The sequence below is a fragment of the Exophiala oligosperma genome (genome assembly GCF_000835515.1).
Source record: "Exophiala oligosperma strain CBS 72588 unplaced genomic scaffold supercont1.1, whole genome shotgun sequence".
Taxonomy (NCBI): Eukaryota; Fungi; Ascomycota; class Eurotiomycetes; order Chaetothyriales; family Herpotrichiellaceae; genus Exophiala; species Exophiala oligosperma.
Window position 1 is genome coordinate 2,700,897 of NW_015622818.1, and position 21,784 is coordinate 2,722,680.

The 21,784-nt window shown below is 44.8% G+C and overlaps 5 protein-coding genes across 9 annotated transcripts; 4 read left to right on the top strand and 1 right to left on the bottom strand.

The window, feature by feature from the left end:
• Nucleotides 1-93: 93 nt before the first annotated feature.
• PV06_00940 (uncharacterized protein) lies at nucleotides 94-1,136 on the top strand (the record flags this gene model as incomplete). The annotated part of the gene is made up of 3 exons (XM_016401504.1): nucleotides 94-514; nucleotides 567-833; nucleotides 886-1,136. 3 exons carry the CDS (start codon nucleotides 94-96, stop codon nucleotides 1,134-1,136), a joined length of 939 nt encoding a protein of 312 aa, XP_016268557.1.
• Nucleotides 1,137-1,804: 668 nt separating this feature from the next.
• PV06_00941 (uncharacterized protein) lies at nucleotides 1,805-4,653 on the top strand. Its single transcript, XM_016401505.1, has one exon. The coding sequence runs from the start codon at nucleotides 2,111-2,113 to the stop codon at nucleotides 4,121-4,123; it is 2,013 nt and encodes a 670-aa protein (XP_016268558.1). The 5' UTR covers nucleotides 1,805-2,110; the 3' UTR covers nucleotides 4,124-4,653.
• A 798-nt stretch (nucleotides 4,654-5,451) lies between these two features.
• PV06_00942 (uncharacterized protein) lies at nucleotides 5,452-6,830 on the top strand (the record flags this gene model as incomplete). The annotated part of the gene is made up of 2 exons (XM_016401506.1): nucleotides 5,452-5,981; nucleotides 6,029-6,830. The coding sequence occupies 2 exons, from the start codon at nucleotides 5,452-5,454 to the stop codon at nucleotides 6,828-6,830; spliced, it is 1,332 nt and encodes a 443-aa protein (XP_016268559.1).
• Nucleotides 6,831-14,062: 7,232 nt separating this feature from the next.
• PV06_00943 lies at nucleotides 14,063-16,504 on the top strand. Of its 5 annotated transcripts, XM_016401507.1 has the most exons (4): nucleotides 14,063-14,590; nucleotides 14,781-15,760; nucleotides 15,913-16,067; nucleotides 16,193-16,504. In XM_016401507.1, exons 1-4 carry the CDS (start codon nucleotides 14,347-14,349, stop codon nucleotides 16,359-16,361), a joined length of 1,548 nt encoding a protein of 515 aa, XP_016268560.1. In that variant the 5' UTR covers nucleotides 14,063-14,346; the 3' UTR covers nucleotides 16,362-16,504. The 5 variants fall into 5 exon arrangements, with proteins under 5 accessions (XP_016268560.1, XP_016268562.1, XP_016268561.1 ...); XM_016401509.1 differs by having other exon boundaries at nucleotides 15,913-16,504; XM_016401508.1 differs by having other exon boundaries at nucleotides 15,956-16,504.
• Nucleotides 16,505-19,798: 3,294 nt separating this feature from the next.
• Nucleotides 19,799-21,565, bottom strand: PV06_00944 (uncharacterized protein). The gene has a single exon (XM_016401512.1). The coding sequence runs from the start codon at nucleotides 21,026-21,028 to the stop codon at nucleotides 20,069-20,071; it is 960 nt and encodes a 319-aa protein (XP_016268565.1). The 5' UTR covers nucleotides 21,029-21,565; the 3' UTR covers nucleotides 19,799-20,068.
• Nucleotides 21,566-21,784: the final 219 nt, after the last annotated feature.

The window sequence follows — 21,784 nt, forward strand, 5'->3', positions numbered from 1 at the left end:
CGCATTACTCCATCCTTCAAAAAGAAATAGATCGTTATTTTCTTAGTGTGGCCATTCCCTGTTCGCGTGCGGAACTCTTATTAAAGCCGCAACATGGCCTCGCCGTCGCCTCCTCGAGGCCGTTCACCTGCGCGCTCTGCCACTCCTACATCTGCACGGCGAGTCCCATCAAGCCACCACAGTCGTTCGCCTACTGCTCGCCGGTCCCCCTCGCCGAGATCAGGCTCGCGATCCTATTCGAGATCACCGCCACTCAGAGATGGACGCAATGGTCATGGGCGAGCCAGAAGCAACGGTGTCAGTACATCTCGGAGTAGAAGTCCAAGTCGAGGTGACAGAAGGTCATATCGCGATCGCAGCTACACGCGCAGCCCGAGCAGAGAGAGCCGTCGAGCCCAGAGCTCTAAAATCGTGGTGGAAAAATTGACAAAGAACGTCACCGAAGCACACCTGCGCGAGATCTTTGGGTCGTATGGCCGCATCGAGTCAATAGACCTCCCCCTGAACAAGCAATGTATGTATAATGCCGATCTGGAAATGGCAAGATTGAAATTGACCAGCAATAGTCATGACAAATCGCGGTACAGCTTATATTCTCTACGATCATCCAACTGGATCAGAAGCTGCAATAGCACACATGCACGAAGCACAGTTGGATGGCATGGTCATCTCGGTCAGCATTGTTCTACCCCGTCGTGCCTTTTCTCGATCTCCTCCACCAGCCCGGTCCTCAAGACCAGCTCCACCACCTCCGAGCTACAGACCTCCTCCACGGGGACCACCTGGTGCACGATATCGCAGCCCACCACCAAGAAGAGGAGGCTTTGGAGGAGGTAGGAGAGGCCCAGATGACGACAGCTACATGCCACGGACGGCATATTCCAGGTCACCTTCGCCACCGAGACGACGGAGGCGGTCTCCGTCCTATTCAAGATCACCATCGAGAAGCCCTCCAAGACGTCGCCAACCATCGGGTCGGAGTCCACCACGCAGAAGGAGAAGAAGTCCAAGCTACAGTTCCAGGAGCAGCTATAGTCGAAGCCCAAGCAGATCGAGGAGTCGGCCAAGATATCGAGGACGGAGGTAAAGCCGAGATGCATCTGGAGGCTGGCGGACGATACCCCAAGAGAGCCTAGTATGCGCCACGAAGCTAAGGGAAGGGAGGAAAGCGAGGTTGATGGATATCAATTGGGCACCAAGGGCAGACACACGCGTCACTGCTACTTATCCTCGTTTATGCCGTCAAAGAAGTGTGTGGTTATCACGGAATGGATGCTGCCTGAGATACTTACCCAGGGCTGGATTCGCAGCTAGACGCCTTCTTGCAATCTTCGCCTCTTGAGATTATTCATAGTATTGTACGAATAAGAAATAACCCTACGCATGAAGAGTCTATACGAGTACTTGTCCCGCATCCGTGGAGAGGGATCTAGGTGGAATCGCTCCATCCACTCACTCCAATACCGAGGGTTCGTTAGTGACAGTGTCCCTTGCATGCCGCAATCTTGGCGGAGATGTCGATCGAATACGATGGCCCTGTAGCTGGTGATATATAGTACGGAGAACTCAGATGTAGCTCGGGACGATACAGTATGGAGTAGCCTATGTTTACTCCGTAGATAGGTACCTAATGGCTGGTAGATATTAGCTTGATTCGTGGACTTGTAGCTTATTATTATTCTCCGGAGCTTGAGTACCTATCTGGGTATCTCTACTGCCCAAAGAACAATGCTTTCCAGGGACTAAAATAATAAAAGGAATTTAGTGGACGTCGGCACGCGCATCGACACTTTCCTCGATACTGTCTTCACCCAAATTTCAGGCTGACCGCGACTGCAAAACATTTCTCAATTTCTTCTACTGATTGTTCCGTAATCTTTGAGCGTTCTCACACGACTTGCGCCTGTCTTTGTCTTTGGACAGACAGTGTCTTACCAGCCTCTCACACAGTTCCCACTCTTAGACCTAAAAGTGCATCCTCCTCCCATGACCAGCGCGTCTGCGCCGAACTTTTTTCTCCTCGGAGCATCCCTTGGGTCACAGTTTGGCTACTTCCTTGCGCCTGCATGTCCAGAGTTGATCACCACCTCTTCTGTTACCGCAGGTTACCATGAGTAGTGGCCCACAAACCCCAATGACCCCCGATGGCACAGGCACAGACCGTCCTGAGGATGACCAACTTGAGACTGAAGATGAAGGTCAAAATGACACTACAATGCAAGATGGTGAAGATGGAGGCGAACAACGAACCTTGCAGAATGGAAAGTCATACACCATGTCCGACGAGCCTACAGATTACAGTATCTTCTCAAATCCTCCAGATCTTGGTCAGATGAGACAAAGACTTCACGACCTGGAAGAGCCCATTGAGATCCCAGCTGCAGACTTCGAGACATACTTCCCCTTCGTCGATAATATCTGGCGCAAAATGAGAACTGGCGAACAGCCTGAGACCAGTATTAGAACCGAGTACTATGCTTGCCGACTACGTAAGGTTGCCAATCAGAAACCTCACGTTCCTCGTCCCACACCCGAGGGAAAACAGTCGAGGAAGAAAAGAATCCGAGATGACAAGACCTGCTCGATGACTATGAAGGTTGTCTATAATTCGGGCCCAGTGGATTCTTGCACAATTTCGAGAGTTGCCGACGTCTTTCAGAAACACACACACGACCTGGACTACATCGATTCTACCAAACGCAACTCTGGCATCATGGATACTGCTCGTCGAGAGGCGGCTCGAGGGTTTTTGCCGGCTTCGATCTACTGGAAAATGTGGGAAGAACCTGAGAAGATGTACGCTGCCGGAGGAAAATTCATGAAGGTCTCAGACGTCAGAAATGTCCAATATGCTTGGAGACAGAATAATCAGCAGCTGGTGCTCAAGGCACATACTGGTTTTAATCCCACTCGCGTTCCGCGGCAGCATCATGCCACACCACCAAAGCCACTCCCACCTCCTCCTGCTCAACCTGGTGTTTTTGGTAGACTGGAACCGAGCAACACGGACCTCCCCAGACCTGATGCCCCTCTAGCGCCCATGGACACATTGCAATATCCCCAACACGCGAGGTCTTTTCTGGAGCGATACATTCCAGATCAAAATGCCATTGCAAATCGAGCCCGTCCTCACGTTACCCTCACCTGGGCAAGCAGCCTTGACAGTAAGATCACCCAGGCAGTCGGCACTTCAACCGCCATTTCTGGTCCAGAAACCAAGGCTATGACGCACTATCTCCGAAGTCAGCATGATGCCATTCTCGTTGGAGTCACCACTGCCATAGTCGATGATCCTGCCTTGAATTGTCGACTCGCCAGTCCCAACGGATATGGTGGTCTACCCCGGGAGCAGCAGCCTAGACCTATCATCATCGACCCACATGCTCGTCTGATCATTCGCCCTGAACTCAAGGTCCTGAAAACAGCGTCTGAGGGTCGAGGCAAAGCACCTTGGGTTGTAGTAGCTCCAGGAGCGATGCTACATCCTGTGGCTGTTAGCACTTTGAAAGCTCATGGTGGTGAGTACCTCATGATCAACGATTACAGTCCTCAAGCTGGTGGTTTGAATTGGGAAGGACTCTTCAATGTGCTCTACCGCGAGGGCATCAGGAGTGTGATGATAGAAGGTGGTGGAATCGTCCTTTCCGAACTTTTAAAAGTGCGATATTCTCACCTGATCGATTCAGTCATTATGACCATCGCACCCACATTCTTTGGCAAGGGAGGAGTGCCAGTCTCGCCTGATCCCACGTTTGACTACTCTGGCAGACCTATTGCGACACGGCTAAGAAATGTTCGATGGCAGCCCATGGGTGAATCTGACGTTGTCCTCTGTGGTCAGATGGCGCTGGATCGACCCGGTAATGGCATCTTACCCGGTATTGAGGAATTCTCCAGGGCTACGCCGGATGGGCCGAATCAACATCAGAAACATCCACCAATCCAAGCTCAACCACCGCCATCGCAACAGAATCCACCACCAAACCAGCAGATTCAGCAGCCGCCACAGCCGGGAGTGCCTCACACTCTTGCGCAACAAGCTCTTCCTCCCCAGCCACAGGGACCTTCACCACAACCCGGCCCGACACCGTCCACCCCATCCCTAGCCTCACCTGCTCGGTAGACGCTTGATTATGACTGCAGGCATGAGTCTGGAAAGAATTACATGTGACGATGTAGACGCAACGAATCAACCCACAGATCTTAACGCACCCAGAGATACCACATGTTAACGGCCGAACGGAAAGGCTTTGCGATTGGGGCTCAGCAAGCAGTAATAACTCGACGAGTTACGATTATCACGAATGAAATTAATAGCACAAAATGGGATTCAGCCTTAGACGATGTTTTGCTAGCGACGGAGCAGGAAAAAATATTGGGCTGCGGAAAACGCGGGCAGTAAAAGTTGATGCATGAAGAGGAGATGATTTTCAGATTTGCAGGTGAGGACTGGTGTTTGCTCTCGCAATCTGCCAGCTACCATTTTGGGAGGATGGACCAGCTCACCTGAAATGTTCTTAGACGATTGCTAGCGTCCTATGAAGTGGTCTATCGGGTCGAGGCATAGATATGAGCTGAGCCCTAAAATCATGTTAGGGCCTAGAACGCCTCTCTTTTTCTGACATATGAGTCTTGTGAGGCTCTCTTTACTGGCCTTAGAATATCAGAAATGACTTTGATACTCAAATTGGAACAAGATGCCACGTGATGCTTTCTACAGACTAGGTAGGAATTTCGTCCACTTTCGAATCTGATGGTCGACATTCGCCCCAGGCACCAACGTCATCTGCAGGATGAATGGGTTACAACGTTGACAATCCCACGACGGAACAGCCTTTCCGGGTGAATGGTGCATAGGCTGGTAAATTGTCTCGTCGCCGATCACGTCGCTTCCCCGCAAGGATGTGTTGGTACAACACGGGGATTCTGCGACAATGGAGCGGCCAAAGATGTGCCGAATGTTACATGGACGCGGAGTGCTGGACTGAGATAGAGTGACGATGGACGATATATCGATCATCAAGAGCTAAAACGCCTGTCGACTCAATAAGCACTCTTCTCAGGTCAAGTCAAGGTGGTTGTAACTCTCACGATGTTGACTCTCTTCGCGGTCCTGTGCTTGCTGCTCGTTCGACGGGCTAACTGCTCCATCACCGTGTCTTTGACGCCGCCTTCCAATGCCAGTAAACAAATCCTCGAATCCTTTGTTTCATACTCGATTGAATTTTCTTCGTTTCCAGAGTTTGCCGGTAGGTAATGAGTAATGAGATTTTCGAGCCTGGGTGAGATGAATAATGGATGGTTCCAGGCAATTCAAGCAATCCGAACTCGTTCTCTTATCATCTCCTGGAGAATCTCAATCAACTTCAAGGTTCATATCCTATCATTCGAGTTGGAGGAAACACACAGTGAGTAAGTCCTTGTTGGGTTCTAAGGCCGAAGCTAAACATGATGAGGGACTATGCTACATTCGACGCCTCACAAAAGATAGCATTGATAGGGTCCTTCAACTTCAACAGGTCTAAAGACTACCCGACAACAATATCGATAGGGCCATCTTATTTCGATTCATACTCGACGTGGCCAAATGTTACGTTTCTCCATGGCTTCAACCTGGGAAAGAACGGTACCATTGGACATGACACGCTTGTCGGTACTGTACCACTGGCCTGCAAAGCATTGAGCAATAGTAAACTTGCCTATTGGCAACTAGGCAATGAACCAGATCTCTACAAGACAAGCTCTCAAGGTCCAGTCAGGCCGAGCTGGTGGAATGAAACGGATTATGTCGAAGAATGGCTTAACAAGACTCGGACCATGAAACAGGTGATCCAGCAGAACTGTCCAGAGGTAATCACCCAGAACAAATTTCAATTCTATGCGCCTTCTTTCGGAGGCACGGGTAACAGTCTCAACCTGATCAGAACATGGGCCGCTGGTTTGGACACGGACAGGGACATTGCCTTTATCGACAGTCATAAGTAAGTCAGCTCCCTCACCGTACACGATCTTTGCTGATCAGTACCAGTTACATTGGTGGCGCAACACAACCCGGGGTTACGCTCCAAGGAACCCTCATGAACCACACGTCGACCGTCTTGTCCGTGGCCAAGCATCTGAACGAATCGAATCTGCTCGCCGCCAAAACCGACCTCCCATATATCCTCGGCGAAACGAACAGTCTGTACAACGAAGGCGCTCCCGGTCTGTCCAATTCCTTTGGCGCGGCGCTCTGGGGTGTCGATTTCAACTTGTACTGTGCGGCTACCGGCATTAGGCGAGTGCACATGCACCAGGGTACAAATTACAGGTACGCATCGTGGCAACCGGTGCAGACCGCGAACGAGACCTTGGGGACCAAAGCACCTTATTACGGCAACATCATGGTTGCCACGTTCCTCGGCGACCTCACTTCGAACAATGTGAGTGTGTCGGATATCGAGCTGGGAAGTACATATCAAAATGCTTACGCTGCATACGTCAATGGTCTTCTGCAACGTATTGCCATTATTCAAATGAGAGCATTCAACAGTACGACAGGAACGACAACGAGTGGACCTAGGCCAAGCGAGACCTTCAGCTTTAGACTGCCTTCGAATCAGAACGCCAATGTCAAGGGAGTCAGTGTCCAGCGATTGATGGCGAATGGAAGCGACGCCATTACCGGCATCACTTTTGACGGATACTCTTATAATTGGGAGCTCGAGCAGGGGAAACCAGTTTTGCTACAGAACGTTACCAGAAATGAAGTTGTTCAAGTGACTCAGAATGGGGAGGTGTCGGTGGATGTTCCATGGTCGAGTGCCGCAATACTGAACCTGGAATGGTGATGTGTTTGGTTGGTTCCTCTACTACTTCTTACGGAATGGTCGCAAAAGGCCCGTCAAGTATTGTGCTTTGCAAAATTCCGTAAAAACCTTATTTTTTTGCAAGTTGTATGAAATCTGCACACCGCCATATGGCCTGTATCAACAAACTCATCCTGCAGCCGCAATAGCCCTAGATAGCACTGTAATTTACTGCAATATATCGTAACTACATACAAACATGATGTCGAATCGTACAAGGCGCACAATAACTCTATCCCGTTGACTCCAGGAGTCATTGGCCTCTCAATCACTCCGCGAGACCCTTATTACTCGTAACGCTCGCATGAAGCGCAAAAGCGACGGCGATAGCCTTACAACGAGGGCTAATAGGGCAAGTTCAAAGCGTCGCGCTGTGTCTCTAAGCCCTCGTCCCTCTCGAACGGCTAGTCCTGACCTGCCAGAGTCATCAGAGTCGCCAGAGTTACCGCCGAGACTAAGTATTGAGGAGGACATTATGTCGCAAGCACAGGAAGCGTTAAATCTTCTTAATGAGGATAATAAAGTCTTATCTATATCTAGCAATGCTAGAGAAGACAATAAAGAGAAGAGAGAGATATTAATGTAAGCCCCTCTATTAGCGCAACCTAGTTATCAATCAAATACTTCGCTATATACTGCAGAGAATAACTTAAGCCTAACTAATATAGACTCTATTAAATTAGTATTTAAGATTAATAAACTTTTCTATAATATCGCTATAGAAATCTTTATTAAGAAGGTTAAGATTCTTAGTATAGAAGTATTATGTTAGGGTTTTAATATTGTTAACACACTCCTTAAGTATAAAGGTTAACTTAAGTATTAATATAATGACTATAATCGAAAGACTCATAAATTACGCCCCCCTATCTTTAGGGGCGAGTTCACAATTAAACAAGGTAATAAAAAGCTTTATTCCTTAACTATAAAGACTTAGGAACACTTTAAGAAGGCCTGTTAAAAGTGGTAGAAGCTTTATTATGCTCGAAAAGATAGCTGTAAGAGTAGGACTAAACTTAATGCGCATTTAGCACTAGTATACTTGATTATTAAGAAGCTAAAACGATGTTAACTAACTAGTTAATATAGCTTATTTAGTGAGAACATTTTAATATCGTCATTATCTTATAATAATGTCTCCTTAAGCCGTTATCTTAACTTAACCTAAATATATCATTATCGTAAGGAAAAGACTAGAAATAAAAGGTTAAAGGGTAAGGTAATCTCTATAACATAATAATAGCGAGAAGAAAAATAACTCTAGGCATAAAAAGAGGCCGCCACTAAAGTAAGCTTCCTTAATATCTTAAAGAGACATTATTATAAGTTAAAGAATTATAAGAATTACTCTTATCTATGCGTTAATTATAGAGAATAGCATTTTCCTCTATTCACGCTATTAGTTTAGCGTTAGAGCGATATAATTGTAAAGAAGGCTCCTAGTGTGACGGCTAACTAAGTACTGGACGCGATCATGGTGGCCCTTCTCTTAGAATGGAATAGGAACGAGAAACGCTATAATGCTATATATTAACCTCCGCCTATTTACCCGCTAAACTATATACATCCGTTCGTGCTTAATATTGGAGGAATCCCATTAACGAGTTACCTAGCACAATCTCCCGTACATATCTATTAATCTCTGCCGTTAATAGCTGCCGCCGCCATCACTATCACTAGGCCTTGATTAAGCCCTTCATAACAAGAGGGTGACGATAATCAGAATATGCAGAAGTACTTTAATTGGCTAGCGACTAAATATTCTATTTATGCGTCCAAGTTACTAAAGATTAAGCTCTCTATTGCGGATCATGGATAGGGCTTCTCTAATCTATAAACATGTACAGATGAATATTAGAAGGCTATAACTATTCCGGCTAGTTTTGTAACTAAAATCTGTAATAACCTTAAGGAATTTGCGCGTTTAGCTATAATAAGTGGAGACGGTTTTAATGATAGTATAAATGGACGTTTAGTGAGTGTTATATCGTTAGGAAATAGCAGTCAATAAGGGCTTATTACATAACTTAATGTGGTATTAGAATTATTTTGCGTGTTGCTATCTCACACTATACCTATTATAGCATATGGCTTAGCTAATTATAGTTAGCGTAATCACGTAATAGCTATATTTATATAATCTTAAGAATAAACAGATTAAGGTATATAGACTAGGCTTATTATTGCAGGATAAAATATTTATAGCCCCTTCTTTTTTTATCTATTCTCTACTAGTTACTATGCCTTATTAAATATAGCCATATCTACGGAAGTAATTATGAGCTATCTTAGCCTCATAGACACTAGTTATTACTAGATAAATGAAGGTATTAAAGTTATTCTTATAACAATAGCTTAGTTCTCTATTCTTTTGTATTCACTCCTTTAACTCGTGAAATGATATCTCAATTGGATTAAGCTCTGAAGTATATGGAGGTAAGTACTTAAGAATGACGCCCTGCTCCTCACATATTCGCTTGACTCTATCAGATCAGTGAATAGTTACATTGTTCATGATCAGAACGGAATAATCTCCTGGGAAGGGGTTTATCTTATTAAGCACTCCTTAGAGAAATGTTTCGAATTGTTTAGCGTTAAAAGAGCCTTAATAGATCTCATAAGTAAGCTACTTGTCTATTATTATCGTAGGTAAAATGCTTTAACTGGTAGATTAGCCACCTAGTAGTTACACTCGGCATGGAGTGTTGTAGGCTAACCAGCTAAACTTTCTATCCATAGTTCTATTGTTTGCGGCGCTTTTATTAAGTGTTACTAGCTAGTTACTGGTGTAATTAGCTATCTATGCTATATAGGAAGCGACAAGTTTATTGTCTCACCTAGTATTAACTTTAGTTACCCGTTTATACATAACATTCATAGAGTTAAGTGCCCGGGAGACTATTAATATATAAGCGTTAATACCAAACTCATCGCGGAGAAAATCGCAGCACTCATCCAGTCGCGCTGTTAGCTAATCTAGCATAAAATCATGAAGTCCTTCCATTGCGGCATGATGAATTAACTTTGAACGACCTTTAATAGGTGCTATATCATTTGTTTTGATATCTTAATAGTGTAGATCCCGTCGAACTTTGGAAATATAGACATTAGAAACCCCTTAAGCCTTTATAATGGCTGTGCCTTTCACTCCTACCTAAAGTGTAATTGACACAGCCACTTTTACCGCAGGATTAAACTTCAGCTGTGATAGCATCACAATCACACCTTTTTATATAGTAAAATTTAGATACTTAGATAGAGAATTTGCTCCGGAGTAAGATTATTATATAATATTTATAAAATTATAGGGTAATTATTAAGAAATATGGCGTTATATTCTCACCGCTTTTATGATTATTAAATGTTTTGCATGTTGCAAAAAAATAAGGTTTTTACAGAATTTTGCAAAGCACAATATTATGCTTTGCAAAATTCCGTAAAAACCTTATTTTTTTGTAAGTTATATGAAATCTGCACACCGCTATATGGCCTATATTAATAAACTTATCCTGTAGCCGTAATAGCCCTAGATAGCACTGTAATTTACTGCAATATATCGTAACTACATATAAACATGATGTTGAATCGTATAAGGCGCATAATAACTCCATCCTGTTAACTCTAGGAGTCATTAGCCTCTTAATCACTCCGCGAGACCCTTATTACTTATAACGCTTATATAAAGCGTAAAAGCGATAGTGATAGCCTTATAACGAGGGCTAATAAGGCAAGTTTAAAGCGTCGCGCTATGTCTCTAAGCCCTTATCCCTCTTAAATAGCTAGTCCTAACCTACTAGAGTTATTAGAGTTGCCAGAGTTACTACCAAGACTAAGTATTAAGGAGAACATTATGTTGTAAGTATAGAAAGTGTTAAATCTTCTTAATAAGGATAATAAAGTCTTATCTATATTTAGTAATGCTAAAGAAAATAATAAAGAGAAGGGGAAGACATTAATATAAGCCCCTTTATTAGTGTAATCTAGTTATTAATTAAATACTTTACTGTATACTACAGAGAATAACTTAAGCCTAACTAATATAGACTCTATTAAATTAGTATTTAAGATTAATAAACTTTTCTATGATATCACTATAGAAATCTTTATTAAAAAGGTTAAGATCCTTAGTACGGAAGTATTATATTAGGGTTTTAATATTATTAATATACTCCTTAAGTATAAAGGTTAACTTAAGTATTAATATAATAACTATAATTAAAAGACTTATGAATTACGCCCCCCTATCTTTAGGAGTGAGTTCATAATTAAATAAGGTAATAAAAAGCTTTATTCCTTAATTATAAAGACTTAAAAACACTTTAAGAAGGCCTATTAAAAGTGATAGAAGCTTTATTATGCTTAAAAAGATGGCTATAAGAGTAGGACTAAACTTAGTGCGCATTTAGTACTAGTATACTTAATTATTAAGAAGCTAAAACGATATTAACTAACTAGTTAATATAACTTATTTAGTGAGAATGTTTTAATATTGTTATTATCTTATAATAATGTCTCCTTAAGTCATTATCTTAACTTAACCTAAATATATCATTATCGTAAGGAAAAGACTAGAAATAAAAGGTTAAAGGGTAAGGTAATCTCTATAACATAATAATAGCGAGAAGAAAAATAACTCTAGGCATAAAAAGAGGCCGCCACTAAAGTAAGCTTCCTTAATATCTTAAAGAGACATTATTATAAGTTAAAGAATTATAAGAATTACTCTTATCTATACGTTAATTATGGAGGATAGTATTTTTCTCTATTTACGTTATTAGTTTAGTGTTAGAGCGATATAATTATAAAGAAGGCTCTTAGTGTGATAGTTAACTAGGTACTAAATATAATTATGGTGACCCTTCTCTCAGAATGGAATAGGAATAAGAAACGCTATAATACTATGTATTAATCTCCGCCTATTTACTCACTAAACTATATGTATTTATTTATGCTTAATATTAGAGGAATCCTATTAATAAGTTACTTAGTATAACCTTCCGCACACATTTATTAACCTTTACTGTTAATAGCTACTATCGCTATCGCCATCACTAGACCTTAATTAAGCCCTTCATAATAAGAGGGTAACAATAATCAGAATATGTAGGAGTACTTTAATTAGCTAGTGACTAAATATTTTATTTATGCGTTTAAGTTACTAGAGATTAAGCTCTCTATTACGGATTATAGATAGGGCTTCTCTAATCTATAAATATATATAAATAAACATTAAAAGGCTATAACTATTCTGGCTAGTTTTGTGACTAAAATCCATAATAATCTTAAGGAATTTGCGCGTTTAGCTATAATAAGTAAAGATAGTTTTAATGATAGTATAAATAAATATCTAGTGAGTATTATATTATTAGGGAATAGCAGTTAATAAGGGCTTATTATATAACTTAATATGGTGTTAAAATTATTTTATGTATTACTATCTCACACTATATTTATTATGATATATAGCTTAACTAATTATAGTTAGCATGATTATGTGATAGCTATATTTATATAACCTTAAGAATAAATAGATTAAGGTATATAGACTAGGCTTATTATTATAGGATAAAATACCTATAGCCCCTTCTTTTTTTATCTATTCTCTACTAGTTACTATGTCTCATTAAATATAGTTATATCTATAGAAGTAATTATGAGCTATCTTAACCTTATAGACACTAGTTATTACTAAATAAATAAAGGTATTAAAGCTATTCTTATAATAATAGCTTAGTTCTCTATTCTTTTACATTCACTCCTTTAACTTATAAAATAATATCTTAATTAGATTGAGCTCTAGAGTATATAGAGATAAGTACTTAAGAATAATACTCTACTCCTCGCATATTCGCTTAACTCTATTAAATCAGTAAATAGTTACATTATTTATGATTAGAACGGAATGATTTCCTAGGAAGGGGTTTATCTTATTAAGCACTCCTTAAAGAAATGTTTTAAATCGTTTAGTGTTAAAAGAGCCTTAATAGATCTTATAAGTGAGTTATCTATCTATTATTATCGTAGATAAAATGCTTTAATTAGTAGATTAGTTACCTAGTAGTTACACTTAGTATGAAGTATTATAGGCTAACTAGCTAAACTTTCTATCCATAGTTCTATTATTTATAGTGCTTTTATTAAGTGTTACTAGCTAGTTACTAGTGTAATTAGCTATCTATACTATATAGAAAGCGATAAGTTTATTGTCTCACCTAGTGTTAACTTTAGTTACCTGTTTATACGTAATATTTATAGAGTTAAGTGCCTAAGGGACTATTAATATATAAGCGTTAATACTAAACTTATCGCGGAGAAAATTGTAGCACTTATCTAGTTATATTATTAGTTAATCTAGTATAAAATCATAAAGTCCTTTCATTATAGCATAATGAATTAACTTTAGATAACCTTTAATAGGTACTATATCATTTGTTTTAATGTCTTAATAGTGTAAATCCCGTTAAACTTTAGAAATATAGGCATTAGAAACCCCTTAAGCCTTTATAATGGCTATGCCTTTCACTTCTACCCGAAGTGCAATTAACATAGTCACTTTTACCGCAGGATTAAACTTTAGCTATGACGGCATCATAATCACGCCTTTTTATATAGTAAAATTTAGATACTTAGATAGAGAATTTGCTCTGGAGTAAGATTATCATATAATATTTATGAAATTATAGGGTGGTTGTTGAGAAATATGGCGTTGTGTTCTCACCGCTTTTATGATTGTTGAATGTTTTGCATGTTGCAAAAAAATAAGGTTTTTACGGAATTTTGCAAAGCACAATACTGGATGCCGATCATACGTTTTCTGTGAGCAGCCGACAGAGAGTTCGATAAGTGCGAGCAGTGGATCAACAGATCAGGTCGTACTATTTGATATGGGATGCTGTCGATATTGGGCATTATGGAGCTTTGCAACCTCCTCCTACTTTTGGCTGGCCCATTAAAAAACACACAGGATACTCGTCGATCACTTACGACTCGCAATCCAAATCCTCGCATGAATACAATCGCGGCTCTTCTCTTCTTGAGGTGATTATGGTGGTGATGACGACCACTTTTACACACGCCTCTCTCTCATTTCACAAAAAGTCTCCGAATATTCCCCCTTTTCTCGGAGACATTTCTGAATACAAAAGGTCGCCTTAAAAAATTTCCGTTGGATTGGATCGCAAGGCCTTCCACACTACGCACGCGCATTCGTATTACGGGGAGTAATAAACGAGGGTATCTCGCATAGCGAATGACTTCAGTGTACTTCTTCATTCTTACGAAAGTACGAAACGTACGTATTCCTTGTTCTTACTTGTTCCGTGGATTCCTTTGGATCATCACAACGATACCAGTCCTTGGTCTATGTTATAAGTAGGCAGAGGTGAGTCTTACGGTAAGCTGCTGCCACCTTCGGATTCCATTGACTCTTCTTTTTCCCCGTTCATACACATATCGCATATCGTTACGACGTGTCTCTGGGATCTACACATTGTCAGAAATGCTCGTCGAATCTCTACAACCTCGAAACTGGGATGTCTCAGCTCTTGGAGCTTTTCTGTTGTTGTTCCTTGCATGGTTTACATCGCAAGCTCTTTTGTTCCTCTATCGTATAACGATACATCCTCTCGCAAGGTTTCCTGGACCCATCATCGCCGGACTTACTTATTGGTATGAATACTATTACGACGTGAGTAAGGAAGGTCGCTATTTGTGGAAGATAATTGAACTACACGAGAAGTATGGTACGTTTTGTATATACTTGACACGACGCCCTCACTACATCACTCCCCATTGTTCCAGAGGCTCTTTTCGAAGGGCTTTTCAAGCAACGGCCAGTCACCCTCGTCGTCAACGCAAGAACGAATGGCTTATCACTGACCTGACTGGCGCTCCTGTCGAGGAAGTACCGACTAACAGATCTCGTCGACATAGGTCCCATAGTCCGAATCAACCCCAATGAGATACACGCGAGCGACCCTTCCTGGTTTGCCGAAATCTACCACGGTACCAACACCGTCACCGATCGTGATGGATGGTACAATTTGGATTTTCTGGGTGACGGGCTGGCTTTCACGCTCGGCCATGAACTCCACGCGACCCGCCGGGCACCTCTCGCCCCGTACTTTAGTGCTCAGTCGATCAGGGCACTCGAACCTCGAATCACCGGCGTCGTGGCTCGTATGGTGCGACGTCTCGAAGAATTCCACGCCTCCGGACACATTGTCAATCTGTACCACATGTTCGCCGCCTACGCTCTTGACATCGTGTCCGAATACGCCCTCGGCGAAGACGGTTCGACAAATCTCATGGGGCTCCCCGAGATGGGTCGTGCTTGGAGTGAAATGACCACGGCCCAGATCCGAAACAACCCGTTGGGTCGACACTTTAAGAGCACGATGAGGGTCATGCTTTTCATGCCGGAGTGGGTCCTCGTCAGGCTCGTACCCGGCCTGGACGGGTTCGTCAAGTATCAAGACTCTCTGTTGAGACAGACGCAGCGGGTGTTGACGCAGAACGACACGGGGGAGGGCGTCTTGCCCGACAAACGCACCATCTTGCACGAGTTGGCGGCCAGTCCGACCTTGCCTCCCCGCGAAAAGTCCCTGGTGAGACTCAAGGACGAGATGAACATGGTGATCGGGGCCGGAGGGGAGACCACCGCCCAAACTCTCACCAGGACATGTTATCACCTGGTCACCACCCCGGATGTGCTGGCGAGGTTGAAACGCGAGTTGACCACCACGCTCAAAGATCCGGACAAGATTCCATCCATCGACCTTTTGCAGAACCTGCGATACTTGACGGCCGTGGTGGAAGAAGGACTGAGGATTTCGTTCCCCGTCCTGGCGAGGAGCCCCAGGGTGTTTAGACGTCACGCGTTGCAGTTGGGCGATTGGACCGTACCGGCTGGGGTGAGTCGCCATTTGCACTTTTCCCAATCCTTCAACCCTCTTGTGTCCTTCTTAGCTCGTACCTACCCGTCTCCTTAACGCCGTGTCCTGCCCCTGCTTCCTGTATTTCCGGAATACTTTTGCTCACTTTTGTTGTCGTCTATAACTCGTAGTCCGCAATATCAATGTCACCTTATATCGTTCTGACGAACCCAGAAATCTTTCCGGACCCGTTCAAATTCAACCCGGACCGATGGATCGATAACCCGGACATACAAAAGTACAGAGTCACATTCGGTAGAGGGAAAAGAGGTTGTTTGGGAAAGACGTGAGTATACAAGCCCTTTGCACACTTCCTGGGATTCTTATCTCAGTCCTTTATCATATGGAAACATTCTGCCCTACCGCTACCGTCTGAGAATTACTGGGACTGAGGCGTTGATCCGAAAACAGTCTGGCGTATACTGAATTATACTTCGCCATCGCCATGATATTTAGAAAGTTCGAACTCGAATTGTTCGACACGACAAGCGAGGATGTCGAGGTTGTGCACGACTTTTTCATGGGGACGGCAAGGAACGAATCGAAAGGCGTCAGGGCCAGGGTTGTCGGGTCGGTGTGAAAAGTGAACACTCTGAGCGCGCACCCCCCCCGAGATAGATCAAATCATCAGCGTACCATGTATGTTTGGGATTGAGAAATTAATGAATTTGTATCGTTTCACATCACCGACGTGTGTGATTCATCGGGAACACTGGAAAGATACCTGAAAGATGAAAACTTGTTTGTGATTGTATTCAATGTCTGTAATAATCTTCAATGTCGGAACGTCCCAATTGGAAAGTTCGACTCCGCGAACTTGAGCGGTTCAGCCCCTAGGATGCCTGTAGAGGACTTTCCAACCTTTTCACCTGGGTGGCTATTTAAACTTGAACAGTCGGTCATCGACCAGAGGTTAAATAAAGGCTCTCAGTGCCTTTCGCCATCCGCTCTGTCGTGGCTGCAAGGCAATGTCCAAACTACCTCTTCTGATTCCAGTGGTGACGTTCATGTCACGCGCCCGGATGAACATCTTCCAGTCCCTCGACCAGAGTTTCCAAGAGATGTACAGACCCAACACTATCGGGGCCGCGAGGTAGTTTTCGAAAAACACCTCTGCGTCGGGACTCGCGCCCAGCGGGAAGAGGGAGGTGTAAAAGGTGGCGATCATGGCGAGGGCGTTCAAAGTGACTCCGATGTACGAGCCGGCGACACCGAACGCGGCGCGGTAGGGGAGTTGGTCCTTGGTGAAGCCGTGGGCGGCCCATCCGCGTCGGAAGCGAATGTGAGCCAGGTTGATGCTGAACCACACGAAGAAGAAACTCAACCCGGACAGCGCGAGGAGCCACGCGAAGATTTCCCCGGACGCGTGAGCTTCCCCGATGTAGGCGAGACAGCCAAACAACAGCTGGATCACGATGCACCAGACCGGACGACCTTTCTTGTCCACGTACATCAGGAACCTCGGCCCCATGCCTCTCGCGGCGAGCGCCTGCATGGTCCTCGAAGATCCATAGGTGCAGCTGTTCGCCACGCTGATGACGGAGATGGTGATGACGGCGTTCATCACACTCGGCAGACCTTTCACACCCGCGTACTTGATGGCGAGGACAAAAGGCGAAGCTTTTGTGTTGGCACCGCTCGCTCCGAGAAGGTCCGGGCTGTCGGAGGGGACGATCAGGCCGACGATGAACAAGGACAGGATGTAGAAGGTCGCGATGCGCCAAAAGACTTGTCGGGTCGCCTTGGGGAGAGAACGATGTGGGTCTTCTGCTTCAGCTGCGGCGAGACCGACGAGTTCTGTGCCTCCGAAGGCGAAAGCGGCCGTGACAAACACCGAGCAGAAACCCTTGAACCCGTTTCGAAAAGCGCCAGGGTCCTGAGGGAGAGAGACGTGTTAGCCCACCCAGAAACCCCTGGACAGAATAAGAACAAAAAGAAAGTACTTACATGCCAATAATGAGCACCGATATAGCCACGATTGTCGGAAGGAACACCACCGCAATCAACGACGATGCCAAATATGATGAAGCCGACACAAGCCAGGATCTTGATCAAGGCGAGGACAAATTCCACTTCACCATAGCCTCGAACACCGAAGATTTGTATTCCCGCGAGAAAGACCAGGAAAATGGAGATCCAGACGCTGACGTGAATGTCGTCTCTCCAGTACTCGATAGTGATCGACGCGGCTGTGAGTTCGAACGGCAATACTGTCAACCAGCCAATGGCATAGTCCCAGCCGACAGCGAAGCCCCAGGAGGGATCGACGAATCGGACAATGTAAGTGTAAAAGGCACCGTTGACGGGGTAGAGGACAGTGAGTTCACCGAGGGCTTGCATGGTGCAGAGTAACATGAAGCCGACAATGAGGAAGCCGAGGAGAACGCTTGCAGGACCACCAGTTCGCAGTGCGCCGCCAGAGCCGACGAAAAGACCTGCACCTATAGAACCGCCTGGGCGAAGGTTAGCAGCTGTCTATCACCACCGGGTGTTCTTTGTGTAACGTGTTGCAAGTGAGGCCAGAGTCAATGTCATCATGCCCATGTTGTCCGATGGTGAACAACCCACTGGAAGTACAACAGCAAAAGGTAGCCACTCACCAATTGCAATCATCTGCATATGACGCGAACGCAGCTTCTGCGCCAAAGGGTTGTGCTGTCTATTGACCGGATCTTCCTCGTCGGCATACGACACTTCTTGAGCTAGATGTTGAAGTTTTGGGTCGCCAGAGAAGTTCTCTGGGTCGGAAGAACGAGGAGAGGCGGCATCACGGGCAACTCCCTCGCTAGCTTTGAGGTGTTTCTCGCCGACTGGCGGCTCATTCCGGGGGCCAGCCATCGTGTCAAGGTTGCGAGGGTGTCAAGATGTTTGGAAGGTGGAAGTTGGAAGAGAAAAAGATGGGAAGAGCGAGAAGTGACGGGGTTATATGAAGCAGAGGCAGTGCAAAGTACCGTGAATGGGCACGAGCAGTGAAGTCAAGGATTTCTGTCCGGACAGCACTTCCATTTTTGACTGGCACATGCAGTGACCATCACTGCAATGGGCTCCTTTGTCTCGTTACCTGTGATATGTCATGGTGACTGCCACAACGTCGCTAGTGAAGCGGATCGATGCACACAACATTCTTTTCAGACGGTGGATCGCCACAAGCCAGCAGCAGGTGGACAATGGAGAGGGAGCCAAGAGACGAAGGAGGCCAAGATGACACACATGATCTGAAAATCCATGGCCTGATGCAGGGGGGTAGCAGAGATTTTTCTGTTTTCTTCCAGCGGAGGATTCATGAACCCATACAGAACATCACACGATGAGCTGGAGAATTGGTGGAGGAGTCGAGACACTGCGGGGGAAGGGCAGGGGATGTTGTTGGTGTTGCCACTGAAACAAGATCAACAAGACAAGGCATTGAGAAGCTGGTGAAGAATAAGACCAATTGTGGCGTTCGATTCTTCCTGGCCTCCGCGTCGTGAAAGTCGATTGTTCACCGTGGTCGAACTGCAGTGTAACATTAATGCTGGTCGTTTTCAACGCCGGTTACGTAACTGGCCCCTTTTACAAGCATGGAAATGATCCAGAAGCAATCAATAGCTTCTATGGATACGAGAAAATCTGGGGAGATTTGCTGGAAGCCATCGGTTATTCCAGGATGTCTTCGGGCAGACTGTATCCCATCGGGAGTTTGCGTGGGTTTTGTTCGGTCGCTCTGACGGAGAATTTCTTGAAGCCCATGAAAGGGAAGCAAAGAGACACACACACAATGTCCGCCCTGAGACACGAAGATTGGCGTCGGAAGAAGCACCATGACACCAAAGATATCAGAAGATGAAGAAAAGAAACCAAGAAAAGAATTTGGCTCGGCCAAGTCTTTTTAGCTTGAGAGGCACTTGAATCCTTGGATCAACATCCTCGACTGGGTATCTCAAAATACAGGGATCAATTTAAAGACAGTAAATTATGGCAAGCATCTACATTCGACTCGAACAAAGCATCAAAACATCAAAACATCAAAACATCTGGTCGGCCGTAAATAATTGTATTCGTTCTTCTCGCTATCAAAATCGTAAGTCTGGGTCTGAGTTGCTCTCCTTGATATACAATACACTGCGAGTTCAAAGCACGCAAAAGATCTTCCATTTCACAAATCCCAATTGCTGCATTTCAGCATCCAGAGAGAACCATATCAGAGTAACTCCCAAACACCATGCAGACCTCAATTCCGCAGTCCAGTATCAGCCCTCAAAACCCAGCGATGCTCCAACGCCAACAATGCACGGGTTCTCTGACACATCAACAACATCGTCCTTTTCGCCGTGCTTCCTCGGGATCACGAGTCCCATATCCCGGACCACCGCTATCAGATTCACCTATACCCAATCCTACGCTGGGCAGACCCAACCAGCTTCGTCTCTTATCTCCATAGCCAACCCTGAAGCTCCCGTTGTGTCCATGAAGTCCTCCGAAATAATCATCACCAGTCTCACTGCGAGATTTGGAACCTTGCAGTTTGGTGAACTCGGCAGCGTCCCTCTGGTGTTTCTGCTCAACCAGCTTGCGCGCAATAACTCGAAACACCTCTTCCACGCCTTCTCCGTCCTTTGCGTTGACTTCATGGCAGCTATCCCAACCGATGTCTTGGTTCCAAAATCCCGAGCTGCGTTTCGAGTCCGGACTTTGAACGTTATGACCAGATCTCATGGCCAAAGGAGGGGTTGAGGCAGTACTCTCAGCAGCCACGGCTCCTAATTGCTGTGCCACATAGGTAATGGTACGCTCAAAGGTGACCTGCCGGCATGATGGATCGTCCGCAACAATATCGCTCTTGGTGCCCACCACGTGTATTATTGGCATGGCCTCGCCATCCTCGCAATTCTCCTTCATTTCTTCCAGCCATGTCTTCATCTCTTCGAAACTTTGTTCATTTGTGATATCATAGCATAGCAGCCCAGCATTTGCTCCTCGGTAGTAGAGTCGAGATATGCTTCTGAACCGCTCCTGCCCCGCCGTGTCCCATATCTGTAACCGAACGGTTGTAGATGTGTCAGGGTCGGTAATCCGTTTCGTGACAAAAGAAGCGCCAATCGTTGATTGAATATTCTTTGACAACTGTGCAGATGGATTGATAAAGCGTGATACCAGGGATGTTTTCCCCACGCCTTGCGCACCAAGAACTACCAACTTTGCCTCGATCGAGGTAGCCGGGATCGGCTGAGGAGCTGTGGTCGTGATTAGAGGAGGAGCCGTATTCATTTTGACCCAGATCCAAAGTAGAATAGGAAGCAGAGAGAATGTGGGAGGGGAAGAATGTGGTGGTTGTGTATCTCTTTTTTCTATCTCATATTTTCTTTTCCTTTCTTCTCTTCGTAGGCGGTGCAACAAGAGGAGGCCTTGAAGCGCGGCAGCCTGTGGCTTATTGAGTCACACTCTCTGAGTCGGGAGGTCAGCTGCTGGTGTGAATGAAAAGGTCCTGGATGACGGAGTCAGCTTTCATCACCGCGATCCAAGACACAAGGAAACAAGGCAAGAAAAATGAAAACAGAAGAGGGCGAAGAAGATGAACGTCGCGTTGTGTGATGAGGCTCGAAAGGTATTTTGAGACGCGAATCTCGAGTTGTCGAGGTGTAGAACCGCAATCGCAGTTTCACGTACGAGAAAGCATTTCACGTAGAAAGATCCCCGTCTCGCCCCCAGAAAAAAGATTCCAACGGCCAGTAGAGCCTCTTTACAACCCCGCCATGCCTCACTGCAATCTCTCGGGCGCAATAACAATCTGCATCCATCATAGAGTCATCAACAACATGACTGGACAGGCACGAGCCCATTGATGAACAAGCCTTATCGATATGTGCATCACGCGGTCATCCAGCATAAATTGCTGACACGAAGAAGTGCAAGGCTTCACCCCCCATCACCACCACCATTACGGCACAGACAGGTCTATTTATTTATTTATTGTCCCATCTCGAGGCACGTCTAAAGTCCCTTAGTTACACCCACTGAGACCGT

Excerpts from the sequence above, each read along its gene's own strand:
- PV06_00941 (XM_016401505.1), top strand. The coding sequence starts at position 2,111 with ATGAGTAGTGGCCCACAAACCCCAATGACCCCCGATGGCACAGGCACA.
- PV06_00943 (XM_016401507.1), top strand. The coding sequence starts at position 14,347 with ATGCTCGTCGAATCTCTACAACCTCGAAACTGGGATGTCTCAGCTCTT. Across the intron at positions 14,591-14,780 it reads TGAACTACACGAGAAGTATG|GTCCCATAGTCCGAATCAAC; the intron begins GTACGTTTTGTA and ends TCGTCGACATAG. Across the intron at positions 16,068-16,192 it reads AGAGGTTGTTTGGGAAAGAC|TCTGGCGTATACTGAATTAT; the intron begins GTGAGTATACAA and ends ATCCGAAAACAG.
- PV06_00944 (XM_016401512.1), bottom strand. The coding sequence starts at position 21,028 with ATGAATACGGCTCCTCCTCTAATCACGACCACAGCTCCTCAGCCGATC.